This window comes from Staurois parvus, unplaced genomic scaffold (genome assembly GCF_062004578.1).
Source record: "Staurois parvus isolate SC_StPar_1 unplaced genomic scaffold, SC_StPar_1.0 ptg000059l, whole genome shotgun sequence".
Classification (NCBI taxonomy): domain Eukaryota; kingdom Metazoa; phylum Chordata; class Amphibia; order Anura; family Ranidae; genus Staurois; species Staurois parvus.
In genome coordinates this window covers 12,843,854-12,860,921 of record NW_028317855.1, presented here as the reverse complement: position 1 = coordinate 12,860,921, position 17,068 = coordinate 12,843,854, and the positions used below count along the sequence as shown (strand labels likewise).

The window sequence follows — 17,068 nt, the reverse complement described above, 5'->3', positions numbered from 1 at the left end:
ACAAAGTCCTGACCACAGCATGACACCTCCCTCCCCCCCCAAAGTAATCATCTCTCCCTGCCACAAAAGAAGGCATAAAGGACAGTAACCCAGTATCCCCGCACAACAACAGGTGTAAAATAGGCTTAGAAGGAGTTAATAGGTTGGAACTTCTGCTTACCTCTGGGCTGTTGACAGGCTACTCTGCAATGGGGGAAGTATTAGAGCTGCAGTCTCCTCTTCACCAATGACCTATAGCAACACACAGAGTATCCAACTCCTGCTCTTGTAAGAGGTACACCAACACCTCTAACAATAGCAAACAACACCCAAAAGGACATTCTCCCAAAGGTACACCACACTGTGCCTCCCTACAGTATGGGTATGATAGGAAGGAGGGCTATAAGAAAAACTCCAACCTACCCTGGAGGCACTGGGGCCCATATCTGCATAATTCATAGCTGCTGGCATGGTGGAATCAGACTGCATCGTGTAGCACTGCTGACCAGAGGAAATCTGCTGCGATACCCCTGGGAAGGTTCATGACGACATAGAGCAGTATGTCCTTACCAGCTTGCACTCTCTGGCATCTGTGGATGCCGGCACCAGGATATACCCACACACTAGCCATATTACTGTCCATTTCGGGAGACCCACGATGTAGTATCCCACCTTCTGTCCTGGCCCATGCATTGAAGTGCCTCACCTGGCTCAGCAGACATGAGTCACCTGTCTGAAAGTGGTCAGGGAAACCACTCTCCTCTGCTCCTATCTCACTGACACCCAAATAGGAGACATGCAGCCCCCCCTGCACCACCCCCTTCCTTCCCCAAATGTGAGAGGGCTACACTGCAGCCACTTCAACTACAGGGAAACTTCTCAGAGAGGAGACCTTGGGAAAAACCAAGATGATAGGAAGGGAAGGTCCCACAATTGGGATAACAACAAAAGTAGTTAAGAAAAGCCCAGATGTGTAACCCCTCCAGGTCCACTGTCTTATAGTTCACTGCAACTCACACAAAGCCTTGAGGGAAATTAAGCTATTTAGATGCTCCTGTTAGGCTCAAGGAAAAACTTGCTGAGGAGACTAGGTGACTATGCTATTTTTTTTATTGCTAGTGGATGAGGAGTTTCCCGTTTTAGGTAAACAGAGCCACTCTCTCCATGTGCTGTCCTAGACGATGAGTGTGGAAAAACAGACCTTATCACTCATCCTATAGCAACCAGTACTCTTCAAATGTTTCCAGTGCAGTATATGAGAATGAAAAATGAAACTGGCTGCTTTAGGCAAAAAGAACATTTAAAAAATAGCTATGGATAGGACTTTGGCATCTTAGATAAATTACACTTTAAATTTCAATAATTACCAGCTCTACCTCATCAAATCCGGCAGTCTGCAGATCATGAAGCATTTTTCTATTGACTTCATTTCCTCCTCTCTGGGTTGAATTTGAGGAATTTGCAAAAGGCTGTAGGGAATTGCGAATCTCAGCCAGGGCTTTGTGATATGTGACAAACTTAGGTGGGTTCCTTCCTTGCCTTGGATCCTCTGTTTTGGCAGGAGGTTGTTCAACCTTAGCAGCATCTGATGGTTTAGGAAGATGACGGAGGCTTTCGCGGATTTCCAGCAGCATCTGTCTGCTATTGCCAGTATATGTGCTTGCAGGGAATGTTTTGGGCCTCATTTGCCTGTATCCCTCTGGCTTCTCCACCCTCTTCATGAAAACACATGTATGTTGGTGACGTCTCACAGAGATAAAGCTAAAATTACAACTAGACTTTGTAGTGTAGACTTAGCGCTGGTTGTGGAGAAGTTATCTTCTGAGTAAAGTTGTGTGTAGCGATGTCGACCATATACAAAAAATCTTGACCTGTGGTGATAAATATATTAACCATAGGGTCAGCAAGATATGCTACTAAATAAGAAAACACAATATTAATAACTAAAAGCAAAGAACCAGCTACACAACAAAACAAAAGACCAATAGTAAAAAAAAACACAATCAAGATGATCAGGTCTACAATACAGCATTCACTGTGGTTAGTCAACATCTAAATGCAAGTCAGGTGAAAAGCACAGTAAACATAAGCAAAGGTAAGGGGTGACTGCAGTGTTGGACGGGGGTAAGTAGCCTAGGACAACAGCATGGATTGGGAGAGTGAGGAGAGGGAGGCAGCAGGGTGGGGGGGGGGGGGGGGGTGAGCAACAGGGATGAACTCAGGTATATTTGGACAGGAGTTCAAACTTATGAGCAATCCCAACAAGAAGAATCACTGTGGACAGCCAATCATAACCAGCTGAGGAATTCCCCACCTTCCAGCCATATGTGCACACCCCTTGTATGAGTGCTGTGAACCAGTAGTCACTAAGACTCCATTCACATCTGGCGTTTTGGGATCTCGGGCTGAATCATTGTGAACCGCACTGCAATAATGGCAAGCACCAGGTGTGCTTGGGTGCCATTCATTTTCAATGACACCTACACAGGGTGCAGTTATGCTGTGATTGTCACATGATAAATGGAATAATTGCAACCTGCATCGCGTGAAGCTTGTAGCCCAACAGAAGCTCATGCTCCTTTTCGGGCAAAAAGTTTTGCACCTTGTGGTTTGCTGCATGATTTATCGCACAACAATCTCGGCAAAACTACACCTCATTTAGAAACCAATGAAAATGAATGGCACCCAAACACACGTGGTGCGTTTTGCCACTACTGCAGCGCAATTTGAGTTCGGGAGCAGAATTGCAGCGGTTATACTTAAAATCCCAAAACACCAGATGTGAACGGGGCCCAATTGTACATTAGTATGACAAGGGCCTGCCCAGAACCCGCAGCATCAGAGAGAAGAGGACAGCGATGGCTGTTAGGGGTGCAAGCAATAAGGCATTACATCATCCCTTAGACTGAAATCAGAACGAACTCATTCTAACCCTTACAGCCACCTTAACTTCTGTCTGATCTGCGGTTGCAGTGGTGTTGCATGTGATCAGCTATGATATCAGCCAATTGATAGCTTAACCATTCAGGTGAGAGAAAACACAAGCACATTAGTAAATGTTATGATTATCATTCAAGGCATGGCTTAAATATAACCATTTTGGGAAATCGATAAATCAGTGGTTTTAGTTCTGCTTTTAACCACTTGCCTACAGGGCACTTATACCCCCTTCCTGCCCAGGCCAATTTCCAGCGCTGTTGCACTTTGAATGACAATTGCGCAGTCATGCAACACTGTACCCATATGAAATTTTTATCATATTTTTTGTGACAGATAGAGCTTTATTTTGGTGGTATTTAATCACCTCTGGGACATTCATTTTTTCTTAAACCAAAAACCACTGAAAATTTTGAAAAAAAAGTTTTTTCTTTGTTTTTGTTATACAATTTTGTAAATAAGTGATTTTTCTCCTTCACTGATATGTGCTAATGAGGCTGCAGTGATGCGCACTGATAGGCTGCACTGATGGACACTGATAGGTGGCACTGATGGGCATTGACAGGCATCACTGATGGGCACTGAAAGGCAGCACTCATATATGGCACTGATAAGCAGCACTGACTGGCACTGATGCATACTGATAGGTGGCACTGACTGGCATTGATGGATGACACTGAAAGGCAGCTCAAATGGGCACTGAAATGTGGCATGGATGAGCACTGAGAGCTGGCACTGATGGAAAATGACAGGTGGCACTGCTGGGGCTACACAGATCATCAGGTCACACTGATCATCAGTGCTCTGATGATCTGTGTACATGTCCCCTCCCAGGAATGCCGATTACCGGCTCTCCTCTCCCCACGAGCTGTCCGCGTGACAGCTCGTGGGGAGAGAAATGCCGATAACTGACATTTCCCTGTTTACATGTGATCAGCTGTGATTGGACACAGCTGATCACATGACCGAGCCAACATCTACGGCTGTTTCCTTGGATCGGTGATCCACTGTGTCCTAGGGACACAGCACACCACCTATAGCCGCACGCTCCGGGAGCCGTGCATGCGCGGTTAGAATGGGAAGACGTAATAGGACGTCCTCCCAGAACGAGAGAACCACCTTGCGTCCGTCATATTACTATATGGTGGGCGGGAGGTGGTTAAATGAGCAGTTAACCCTTGCAGTGCAAGTGTGAGGGCAACTGAATGGGTTTTATTATATTTATTTTTTATATCTCAGCGTTCAGCTTTAAAAGCAGGAAAAAAGAAAATGAACATTTAGATTAGTGGTCTCCAAACTGTGGCCAAGGGGCTAGATGCAGCCCTTTGCTTGCCTTTATCTGGCCCCTGGGGCACTAGTCCTCTCACTGATATGAGACACTAGTCTGCCAACTGACAACAATGGAGCACAATTTCTACCAATGACAGCAAGAATGGGGCACTATTCCTCCCAATGATACCAACATGGGGCACTATTCCGACCCCAATACCAAATGTGGTGATGTTCACTCCTACTGTTGCCAGGAAAATCTGCACTCCTACTTGCCACAGTCAAGCCCCCCTAAGGCTTGAAGGAAATAAACTGGCCCTTTGTTTAGAATGTTTGGAGACCCCTGATTCAGACTATGACGAACACTAAAAAAATCTGTCTCAGCAGACAATAGGGGGAATTTACTAAAATTGGAGTCTGGAGTGCATGGTGACCAATAAGGTTCCATCTTCAGTTAACCTCTTCCCGTCCAGTCCATCTACATAAACGTACGGACAAGAGCAGCACCGATTCGGGTGGACGTTTTCAAACATCCCTTGCTTGTGCCCGTTCCCTAGGCACGCACAGTGGCATGACGTGTGCCTGGTGGAACACAAATCACTGTACCAGGTTGCTGCGGGTGGCCCCAGTACCATGTGACCACTGATTGGACAATAAGCAATCACATGCACAGTAGTAAACAAGATGTAATTTCCTGGAATCACTGTTTACTAATGTGAGCTCTGTGATCTATCACAGAGATCGTGTGCTACAAGGCCATTCACAGTATCCTTGTACCATGTGATAAGCTGTGACCAATCACAGCTCTCACGGTATTATCACAAGAATGCATCCAGAGAGAGTGAGAAATAATTGCTTTTACAGCCAGCATGGCTGACAGTGTAAAAAGAAACAAAAAAAAAAATCCTGATCATCCCCCCCATAAGCAATAAAGTGTAACTATGGTAGAACTGTACCGCTAGGGTGACTGTATATAAATATATATACACACATACGCACATAAAAATGTAAAAAAATTATATTTTTTTCTATATATTGATTTGGATTATTTTTTTTTACCAAAAAAGGAAGCAAAATGAATTTCGGCTTAGATTTAGGATTATTTATCTGCATTTTTTTTCTTAAGAAAAATGCTTTTTTTCAAAATTTTCGGTCTTTTTTTTATCTATTTAGCAAAAATAACAACCCAGTGGTGAATAAATACCACCAAAAGAAAGCTATGTGGCTCAAAGAAAAAAAAACACTTAATTTGGGTACAGTGTTGCATGCCTAAGTAATTGCCAAAGTGTGAGTGCTGTAGTTCTCAGTGGAACATGAGTGCAGTAATAACCATGCTCGTAGCATGAAAGTATACACAGCGCTTAACTTTTGCCACATTTTGTGTTACAGCCTTATACCAAAATGGATTAAATGAATTTTTTTCCGCAACATTCTATAAACAATGCCCCCTAAATAACAACATGAAAGAAGTTTGTTTTGAGATCTTTGAAATTTAATAAAAATAAAAAACGAAAACCACATGTACATAAGTATTCACAGCCTTTGCCATGACACTCAAAATTGAGCTCTGGTGCATCCTGTTCACTGATCATCCTCGAAATGTTTTCCACAACTTGATTGGAGTCCACCTGTGGGAAATTCAGTTGATTGGACATGATTAGGAAAGACATAAACCTGTCCATATAAAGTCCCACAGTTAACAGTGCATGTCAGAGCACAAACCAAGCCTGAAGTCCAAGGAATTGTCCGTAGACCTCCGAGACAGGATTGTATCAAGGCACAGATCTGGGGGAGGGTACAGAAAACTTTCTGCAGCATTGAAGGTCCCAATGAGCACAGCGGCCTCCATCATCCATAAATGACAGAAGTTTGGAACCACCAGGAAATCTTCCTAGAGTGGGCCGCCCAGCCCAAAATGAGTGATTGAGGGAGAAGGGCCTTAGCCAGGAGGTAACCAAATACCAATGGTCACTCTGAAAGAGCTCCAGTGTATCTTTGTGGAGAGAGGAGAACCTTCTCTGCAGCACTCCACCAATCAGGCCTGTATGGTAGAGTGGCCAGATGGAAGCCACTCCTCAGCCTGTCTGGAGTTTGCCAAAAGGCACCTGAGGAACTCCAGACCATGAGAAACAAAACTCTCTGGTCTGATGAAACAAAGATTGAACTCTCTGGCCTGAATGCCAAGCGTCATGTCTGGAGGAAAACCAGGCACCGCTCACCACCTGGACAATACCATCCCTACAGTGAAGCATAGTGGTAGCAGCATCATGCTGTGGGGATGTTTTTCAGTAGCAGTGTAATGCTATGAAATGTGTTGCCTTGGACCCTTTGTTTCTTGGGTAATTTTTACAATAAAGCATTGTTGCCCAAATGCCAGGGACATGAGAGGTGACTGATGTGTCATTTCTCTAGGTCAAAGGAACAAAGTCACAAGATATTCTGCGGAGAGCAAGATAAAAATCTGTTTAAAGATGTCTAAGTTAGAAATCCTTAAGTCCGGGGAAGATGAGAAGAGGTTTTGGGGTAGATAAGAAGCAAAAGTGTGACTTGTCAGATAACAAATATGGTGGTTGAATGTGACTGTTATCCTCGTGGAACCCTTCTGCTATCTCCTCCTGTGGTGAGTGTGGCGCTGCCCACTAATGGACAGCTTCCAGAAAATTGGTTTAGAACGCGGAGGTCCGGGCAAGACCAGAAGAAGCCCCCTCCCCCCCTTAGAGGCCAGAGGACGCTCCGACTCTGGGATTTTTGCCAAGGCTATATGGGCTCATCAAATGGTCGCGCCTACGGCTTCCCCATGACCCCCTTGGCAGTTTGGTTCCGATGGGATTTGTCCCTCCCAGCTTCTAACATAGCTTTGGTAATGTATTAATTCTATGCTGTGACGCAGTCAAATGATGTGTCTATTTCATGCTGTAATGCTCACACTCTTACTGGTGTGTGTTATTATGCAGATTGTGATGGCTATAAGATATATCCTCCCGTGTGTCGTGTGATAATAAAAGTGGAGGTTTTGACAGTGCAAGAATATTGCAGTTGGATTCTGTTATTTCTTGGAATGCCAGGTGTTCATTTGGTAGATGGTCTTTCACATGCATAGAATATGTAATGGTTTAAATGCTGAATAAAAGTTACCTGCATGATTACATGTTGATAGTGTGCGTGTATATGACTTGCTTTTAGTTATTACACCCAGCATCTCTATTACAAGCAGGAACTGGGAGACTAGTCAGGATCGAAGGAAAGATGAATGCAGCAATGTACAGACACATCTTTGATGAAAACCTGTTCCAGAGCGCTCTGGACCTTAGACTGGGGCGACAATTCATCTTTCAACAGGACAATGACCCTGAGCACGCAGCCCACATAAAGGAGGGGCTACGGGCCAACTCTGAATGTCCTGGAGCCTAGACTTGAACCCAGTTGTACATCTCTGGAGAGATCTTAAAATGGCTGTGCACCGATGCCCCCATCCAACCTGATGGAGCTTGAGAGGTACTTCAAAGAAGAATGGGAGAAATAACCAAAAAATAGGTGTGCTAAGCTTGTAGCATCATACTCAAAATGACTTGAGGCTGTAAGTGGTGCTAAAGGTGCTTCAACAAAGTATTGAGCAAAGGCTGTGAATACTTATGTACGTGGGGGTTTTTTTCTTCGTTTTTTATATTTAAAGTGGAGTTCCACTCACGCTGTCAAAAAATAATAGTCAGCAGCTACAAAAACTATAGCTGCTGACTTTTAAAAAACAGCCAGTTACCTGTCCCGCAGTGTGTCCACTGCAGCCTGTTTCACCGGCCCTCCTATATTCCAGGAGGCCGGTATCTTCAATGTGGGCACCTGGCTGTGATAGCTTGCGGCTTCACAGCTGGGTACCCGCTGCGCATGCGCGAGTAACGCTGCGCTTCATGAATGGTCCTATAGTCTTCTGGTCACGTGTCCCAAAAGACTACAGGGAGGGAGGACACCTTCCGATCGCCTAGGCGATTGGACCGGAAGTGGGTACCTGTTTCACATTGTCACTATGGGGTATTGTGTTTAGAATGCTGAGGAACAAAAAATTTATTTAATACATTTTGGAATAAGGCTGTAACATAACAAAATTTGGCAAAAGTTAAGCGCTGTGAAATCTTTCTGGATGCACTGTAGTTACAATACAATTCAATACAAGAGGGTTAGGAGAGCCCTGACCCTGAGAATAGACTTAGGTACACACTATGAGAAAAAAGGACAAACAGTCGTCTTGATTTTCCATAAAGGTGTGTATCATGATGTAACTGACAGTGGTATTACCTTGTACAAAAATTCTTGAACAACAAAGGCAAACATTCTTTCTTGTGTAAGATTTCTGTTTGTTGCCACCTTCTTCCAAGGTTGTTCTTTGCTTCTGATCATGCACATTTTTTTTCTATTACACACTGAGTGAAAAATCAGATACGACAAAATTTTTCTAGCTTACACCTTCATTTTTTAAATAAAAATCTGAACAGCAGGAATCAACTGTCAACAGCACTATACTAATAGTCGACCGTTCATTCCTCATACAGAATTTTTCTTTTAGTGTGCACCCAGATTTAAAGCTCCATTCCCATCTAGGCATTTGGTATCACGATCCTACCTGCAATCCCAAAACGCTCTGCAAAACCGACAAACCGCACCATGCTTCATTTTCAAAGGCACCTAAAAGTCGGGAGCGATTCTGCAGCAACTGTCATGTTATAATCCTACACCCACAGTTGATCCAGAGGAAGGCAAAAAAAAAAACCCAAAAAAAAACGAAATAAAGCATAATCGAATTTGCTCCTGCAGGGAAATCAAAATTCCTTCCCGATACCCCGAGAGGCAAATCGGCTATTCCCTGGATCAACTTTACCGATAAATGTTAGTATCCAGTTATATTCGGTGTATCTAAGAAAGAATCCAGGCCTTTTTTAAATAATCTACCGAGCTGGCCAGAACCAACTCTTGTGGGAGTCTATTCCACATTTTCACAGCTCTTACTGTGAAGAACCCTTTCCGTATTTGGAGATTAAATCTCTTTTCCTCCAGACATAAAGAGTGCCCCCTTGTCCTCTGTGATGACCACAAGTTGAATAACTCTACACCAAGTTCATTATATAAACCAGATTTATTTATACATGTTGATCATATCCCCCCGTAATCTCCTCTTCTCAAGAGAGAATAAATTCAGTTCCTCTAATTTTTCCTCATAGCTGAGCTCCTCCATGCCTCTTATCAGTTTGGTTGCCCTTCTCTGTACTTTCTCCAGTTCCTCAATGTTCTTTTTGTGGATTGGTGCCCAAAACTGAACTGCATATTCCAGATGTGGTCTAATGATTTGTACAGGGGTAATATGATATCTCTCTCTCTGGAGACTAGATCGCTTTTAATACAAAAGAGGATTTTGCTCGCTTTAGAAACCGCAGCTTGGCATTGCATGCCATTATTAAGCTTGTGATCTACCAGAACTCCCAGATCCTTCACCATTGATTCCCCCAGTTGTACCCCCCCTAGTATGTATGATGCATGCATATTCTTAGCCCCCAAGTGCATAACTTTACATTTATCAACATTAATCCTCATTGAGGTCGGCTTGTAAATTGGAAACCTCCTGTAAGGACGTTATTCCACTGCACAGCTTGGTGTCATCTGCAAAGACTAAAACGTGATTTTTAATCTCAGACCCTATATCGTTTATAAATATATTAAAAAGTAAGGGTCCCAACACTGAACCTTGGGGTACACAACTAACAACCCTAGACCATTCAGAGTATGAATCATTAACCACTACTCTCTGAATACGATCTTTTAGCCAGTTTTCTATCCATATACATAAGGATTTTTTCAAGCCCGTAGACTTTACCTTACACATTAGCCGTGTGTGGGGAACTGTGTCAAACGCTTTTGCAAAATCCAAGTATACAATGTCCACTGCCACCCCTCTGTCCAAGGTTTTGCTCACCCCCTCATAAAAAGAAACCAGATTTGTTTGACAACTTCTGTCTTTCATGAATCCATGGTGTCTGTTGCTTAAAATATTTTTTTCCAGCAAGAACTCATCTTTGTGGTCTTTTATTAAACTCTCCAGTATCTTCCCAACTATAGAAGTTAAACTAACAGGTCTATAATGTATCTCATGGCAGTTGGAGATCAGAGACTAATGCTGGCAATACACATCGATTTACGGACAAGAATATTCGTACAAATATTCTTTTTATATTCGATTAAATGAACAAATGATGTTCGAAAATTTCACTTGCTTTTAACATTTAATTTTAAAATGAATGTCATTTTTGAATAAAAACCACATGCACCATCTGAATATTCATTTGATCAAGAAAAGCTTTCTATCCTGTTCCTTCGAAATTTCCTGTCACTGTGGTCGAAATGGAAAGTCTATTTTCTACCACTAATGATTAAAAGATTGAAGGAACATTCTTAAAAGGAAAACGGTGATATAAAAATCTATACGTGTATGGCCAGCATAAGATGGCAACTTCGTTGGCTGAAAAAGGATAGAAGGGTATTGTTCCACTTTAAGCTGGCAATACATGGATCGAAATTCAGTCAGTTCACCAGAGACCTGCCAAATTTCGATTTGTGTACAACCAGTCTGTGTCCCCCCCCCCCAAACAGCTGTAGCCGGCAACACTGATCATTGTGTTCTGACAGTGGGGAAGGCTCCCCTCTGTCAGAACATAGTAGAACATCCCCATCCACAATAATAGTGTAAATGTGGGAACAGAGGCACTTTTTTTTTGCAACCTGTGGGTTAAAGGAAAATATGTGCATTACGTATAGGCTACCTTAGGCTTTAAGCTTTGAAAATGAAAGATAAAGGCTGGCTGTCATGCACTGCTGCTCCAATTTCACACAGGTTACAATCCAATTGCACGTTCTGCTTTAGACCTACCAATAGTTATGTAGTGCAAGGGCCTGCCCCATTACCGACAAAGTTTAAAAGATAAATCAGAGAGGTCCTCATAAGATACTGTTTTAGTTAATCAAAAGCCGACTGTACACAAACTCTATTGTCAAACTATATAGTGTATGGTCAGGCTACATACACGTTATAATCTGATTGTACAATCTCCTGTAGATCTCCTATCAACTATGTACTGCAAGGGTCTACCTGATTTATACTATTTAGGCTCCATGCACACTAGGGTTTTTTTAAGCTGGAAAAAACACTGGTAATAGCGTTTGTTAGTAGCGTTTAAGAGCGTCAGCATTTTACAGTACATGTAGAAAGAAAAAAAAAACTAGCTAAAAAGCTGTTAGGTGCGTTTTAATAGCATTTTTTTCTGCTGCAAAGACACTCCAAAAAACTTTAAAAAAAATTTGTTCTGCTCCTGGACGCTGAAGCTCAAAAAACGGTAGTAGCCTAAAGTAGTGTGTATGGACACATAGGATAACACGATTTAGCTTCTAGGAGCAGAAAAAAAAAAGAAGCTAATAGCAGCTTCTAGGAACTGCAAAAAATGCTAGTGTGCATGGAGCCTAAAATGGAGGTTTGTCCTCGTATCACGTTGTTTTGGTAAATCACAATGAAACTGTACAATCCGATTGTAAAGATGGGCTGTATGTTCAAGTTGAACTTTAGTTTGACTCGAACATCGGCTGTTCGTGTGTTCGATGTGCTGTTCGCTGCTGTGCCCCACAATGCACTGTGTGCTGACAGTGCATGATTGGCCAAAGCAACGCACCTGACCACAAGTCAGGTGCAATGCTTTGGCTAATCACAGAGCATGATGATGGCACAAAGTGACCCCACCTCCTTGTAACATCACACTATTTAGAAACTGCCATCCTGACGCAGCTATCAGACAGCGGAGCGTTTTTGTTTTGTTTTTTGGGGGGTAGTAGTGGGCATCGTGATTGACGTTGGATCTACTTCCAGAGACATTTTTTTAAATTTTTGATTTTAATAAAAGGACTAGTCAAAGACTGTCTCCTGTCATTTTTCCACTACACTTTTTTTTGTACCCCATACGCATTCACATGGGGGGGGGGGTACGGATCTGGGGGCCCCCCAACCACAGATCTCCACAACCATGGTTGTGGGGAAGAGGCCCTTGTATTCATCAACATGGGGTCAAGATGATGGGGGGGGGGGAAGCCCCGTCTGCCTCAAAAGCACCCTCCCATGTTGAGGGCATATGGCATATTATTATAGGTTCAGGAGGGAGGGGGCTACATGTTCGGATAAGGGTCTGATATCGATTTTGAAGGGGGACCTCCATGTCAATTGAAAGAAAATTTGGTATGGATGGGGACCCCACACGGTTTAATTTTTTAATTGCCGAACAATGCTGACAATCCTTTTTACATTCAGCTGTCAGCGGGGAATGCCTGCTGGCATCTGAAACAATGTTTTTAGTAGCTGTGCGGTCTCTTACTACATGCTCAGGTGCTTAGTGAATTGCCCCCTCTGTTGGAAGTTTACAAACTTTCGTTATGTTTAAACGATTGACAGAGGAGGAGGGGGGTTGTTGGGTGTTCGGCCCATCACTATCCGATTGTATCGTGTAGAACCAGCTTTAGCACCATTTCCCTAATTAGCTCTATGCGTGGGCAGTAAAACCTAAGTGGTTACTGCAATGACCTTATCACACTGCAGGGATCTGACAATGAAATCGCACTTGGCAGCAATGTGATACTCAGTAAACTGATCAGGATGACAGAAAGTGACAGTTGTGCTGTGTGTGATGTTAGCAGCTGTTCACAGAGCACGTCCATATTCCTGCACTGGGCTCCCAGGTGGAAGACATGACCACAGAGACACACTGGCCCAGCCATATGTCAGCAGGCAGGCAGCCAGAGACTAAGGTGATCGGACCTGAACAGCACCGACAGAGCCTCCTGTGCAGGAAAACAAACAGAACCTTTCCAGCTCCGTGTCGTCATCACGTCCACGTAACGCGTTCTCCTCCAGGCCGCTCCGGCCTCTTTGTCCTGAATGTGTGCACTGTCTGCCCAGAAAATGTCAGCAGAGTCCCAATGAGCGGTGCGGCCTGTGAGGAGGAGACTCCCCCACACACCCGTCCAAAGAGTGCCAGTACAGGGAGTGTGTATGTGGGAATAGGGAAGGGGGTACCCCGCCCCCTACCCGCTTTAAAGCAAACCACACAGACACACGCGTTTAGGTCCAGCACTCCCCCCGGTCCACCGTTCTCCAAAGCCCTTCCCAACCTCCCTCTCTAGGACAATGGTTTGCCCCAATCCGTGCCGAGTACGACTTCCCACACTGCCCCCCGCGACCATTCGCTGTGTTTCTGCACCAAGCATTCTCACTGACCGCTAATTCCTCCCAAGTGCCCGCCAGCTTCCCGGATGTTGCTATGTCGTTCCCCTTCCTCGCTCCGGTTCGTCCCACTGTCATCCACCGGGCAACCGAGATACGCCCCTCAAACGTCATTACGTTCGGTCGACTAGCGTCACTTCACGTGCAGAGGGAAGTGAGATAAGAGACCAGCGATATGCAGAGACAATTCATGACTGCTTTCTGAAACACAGCGCCCCCTCTGATTGCCGGTGCCTATTGGAACAGCTGATGTCTTTCTTATCTGATAATATCCACTTGCCTACCTGGCGCTTTTACTCCCTTCCTGCTCAGGACGATTTTCAGCCTTCAACGCTGTCGCACTTTGAATGGCAATTGTGCGGTCATGCAACACTGTACCCATATTACATTTTTAGAAATTTTTTTTCACACAGAGCTTTCTCATGATGGTATTTAATTACCACTGGGTGCTTTATTTTTTTTACTAAACTAATGAAAAAAGACCTACAATTTAAAAAAAAAACGTTTTTCTTAGTTTCCACAATGCTAAAAAAAAATGAAAGGAACACTTTGAAAACACATCAGATCTCAATGGGGAAAAATATCATGCTGGATATCTATACTGATATGGACTGGGTAATGTGTTAGGAACATAAGGATGCCCCATCGTTTGATGGAAAATTATCAACCTTCAGAGGACTGAATTCAGAGATACCCCGAAAATCAAAGTGAAAAAATGATGCAGCAGGCCAGTCCATTTGCTGAAATTTCATTGCAGCAACTCAAAATGGTATTCAGTAGTTTGTATGGCCCCACATACTTGCATGCATGCCTGACAACATCGGGGCATGCTCCTAATGAGACAACAGATGGTGTCCTGGGGTATTTCCTCCCAGATCTGGACCAGGGCATCACTGAGCTCCTGGACAGTCTGAGGTGCAACCTGGTGGGGTTGGATGGACCGAAACATGATATCCCAGAGGTGTTCTATTGGATTTAGGTCAGGCGAGCGTGGGGGCCATTCAATGGTATCAATTCCTTCATCCTCCAGGAACTTCCTGCATACTCTCACTACATGAGGCCAGGCATTGTCATGCACCAGGAGGAACTCAGGATCCACTGCACCAGTGTAGGGTCTGACCATGGATCCAAGGATTTGATCTCGATACCTAATTGCAGTCAGGGTGCCATTGTCTAGCCTGTAGAGGTCTGTGTGTCCCTCCATGGATATGCCTCCCAAGACCATCACTGACCCACCACCAAAATGTTCATGCTGAACGATGTTACAGACAGCATAACATTCTCTACGGCTTCTCCAGACCATTTCATGTCTGTCACGTGCTCAGGGTGAACCTGCTCTCATCTGTGAAAGGCACAGGGCGCCAGTGGCGGACCTGCCAATTCAGGTGTTGAATGGCAAATGTCAATCAAGCTCTGTGGTGCTGGGCAGTGAGCACAAAGCCCACTAGAAGACGTCGAGCCCTCAAGCCACCCTCATGAAGTCTGTTCCTGGTCAGAGACATTCACACCAGTGGCCTGCTGGAGGTCATTTTGTAGGGCTCTGGCAGTGCTCACCCTATTCCTCCTTGCACAAATGAGCAGAGACCGATCTTGCTGATGTGTTTAGGACCTTCTATAACCCTGTCCAGCTCTCCTAGAGTAACTGCTTGTCTCCTGGAATCTCCTCCATGCTATTGAAACTGTGCTGGGAGACACAGCATGGCATGTATTGCAATGGCATGTATTGATGTGCCATCCTGGAGGAGTTGGAGTGCCTGTGCAACCTCTGTAGGGTCCAGGTATCATCTTGTGCTACCAGTACTGACACCGACCCTAGCCAAATGCAACACTAGTGAAAAACAGAAGATGAGTAAGGAAAAAAATGTCAGTGGCCTCCACCTGTAAAAACCTTTCCAGTTTTGGGGGTTGTCTCACTGTTGCTCATCTAGTGCACCAAAAAGCAGAATTTGATTAACAACCGCTTCTGCTACTTAACTGACCAGATCAATATCTGAGGAGTTTAATTGACTTGATGCTATACTCTGATTACAAAGTGTTCCTTTAATTTTTTTGAGCAGTGCATTATAAAATTTTGCAAACAGGTAATTTTTCCCCTCCACTGACGTGCGCTGATGAGGTGGCACAGAGAGGCAGCACTGACAGGCACTGATAGGCTGCACTGATGAGGAGGCACTGGTGGACATTGATGAGGAGGCACTGATGAGGCTTCACTGATATGCGGCACTGATGGGCACTAATAGGCAACGCTGAAGGGCACTGGCTGGTGGCACTGACGGGCACAGATTGGTAGTGCTTTCCTCAGGCTTGTCAAATCACCTGAAGGGGAACTTTTGGGAGTGCCCTGATTATCAGTATAGACGTCTCCTTTCACAATTTTTGGTTATCAGCAGTGCTTTCCTCAGGCTGTGACAGCGTGAGGAAACTACTGCCAATAACCAGCAAGTGTATTTACAGGGTGATGAGCTGTGATTGGACAAAGCTGATCATAAGGTAAAAGGCTGCTGTGATTAGCCCTTTACCATATCACGTGATCAGCTGTGTCCAAAGGAAACAGTAACCACGGAGCACTGAAAAACCACTCTGCTCACTGAACACAGAGAAATGAGTGATCAGTGGTCTTTGATCACTTGGTTCTCGATTTTAGAGGTGGCCGGAGACAGAAGGAGCAGCAGATCGATGCTGTGGCCATCAAGGTGAGTATGTACAGTATGTTTTTTTTTCATTCACACACTGCTCTTTTAAATTGGTATTAAAAGGTTCATTTTTTCCTTTAAAATATAAAAGATGTTATACTCACCTGCTCTGTGCAGTAGTACTGCACTGAGCAGTCCCTTATCTACTTTTCTGGATTTCGCCGCCAGTGCTGTTCACCACTCTTCTCCTCTGAGAGCCTCCTCAGATCACAGCTTGCTGAGGCATAGCCATGTAGGCTCCTGAGCCGGACTGTGTGTATCCCTTTGCTTCCTCCTCACGAGATTTGACTGACATAGGTTCTTACTGCTCTCAATGTCTCCTGTGAGACCCCTGTGTGGTACAGCAGTTGGGATAGCGCTGGATCGGTGAAGTCCAACGATCTGTGGAGAGAGGTAAGTGTTCGGGGCGGGGGCCTGAACAAGCAGTGGGACATTTTCACCTTAAAGCGGTAGTAAACTTTTAAAAAAAAAAGTTTCCCCTGCAAGGTAATACAATGTGTCAGTATGCATCGCATTCAAGCACATTATGTGACACTTACCTTAAAACGAAGCCCTCCAGCAGTACACTGTCACAGCTGATAGAGCTTCCATCTGCACCCAGTCCTCTTTCTGGGTTCCTGGGCTGTGGCTGCTTGATTGGCTGAGCCCCGATGATGTCATTCCCACGCATGCACACGAGTGTTTCGGCCATGGCATACAGCATACCTGTGCCGTTCCTTCAGAGCGCATGCGTCGGTTATGTCACTGGGTGCTGCTCTGTATAATATATCATATGCAGTGACCGTTTAGGAGATATTCATTTTACCTACAGGTAAGCTTACTTGTAGGTAAAAATAGAAATGGGAGTTTACTACCACTGCACAGTGGAACAAAACCCTCCTATCCTTTT

At 44.4% G+C, this 17,068-nt stretch overlaps 1 protein-coding gene across 2 annotated transcripts in view; it reads right to left on the bottom strand.

Annotated features, from left to right (window-relative positions):
• The window catches only part of LATS1 (large tumor suppressor kinase 1), a 36,384-nt gene extending 22,785 nt beyond the window's left edge, over window positions 1-13,599 (bottom strand). Inside the window, exons 1-2 of one of the 2 annotated variants that reach the window (XM_089668614.1) lie at window positions 13,481-13,599; window positions 1,347-1,850 (exon numbers count right to left, since the gene is read on the bottom strand). In XM_089668614.1, coding sequence (XP_089524740.1) covers window positions 1,347-1,700 — 354 coding nt within the window. In that variant the 5' untranslated portion in view covers window positions 1,701-1,850; window positions 13,481-13,599. The remainder of the gene's footprint in view (window positions 1-1,346; window positions 1,851-13,480) is intronic. The other variant, XM_089668615.1, reaches the window with a different exon arrangement.
• Between the last annotated feature and the right edge of the window lie 3,469 nt (window positions 13,600-17,068).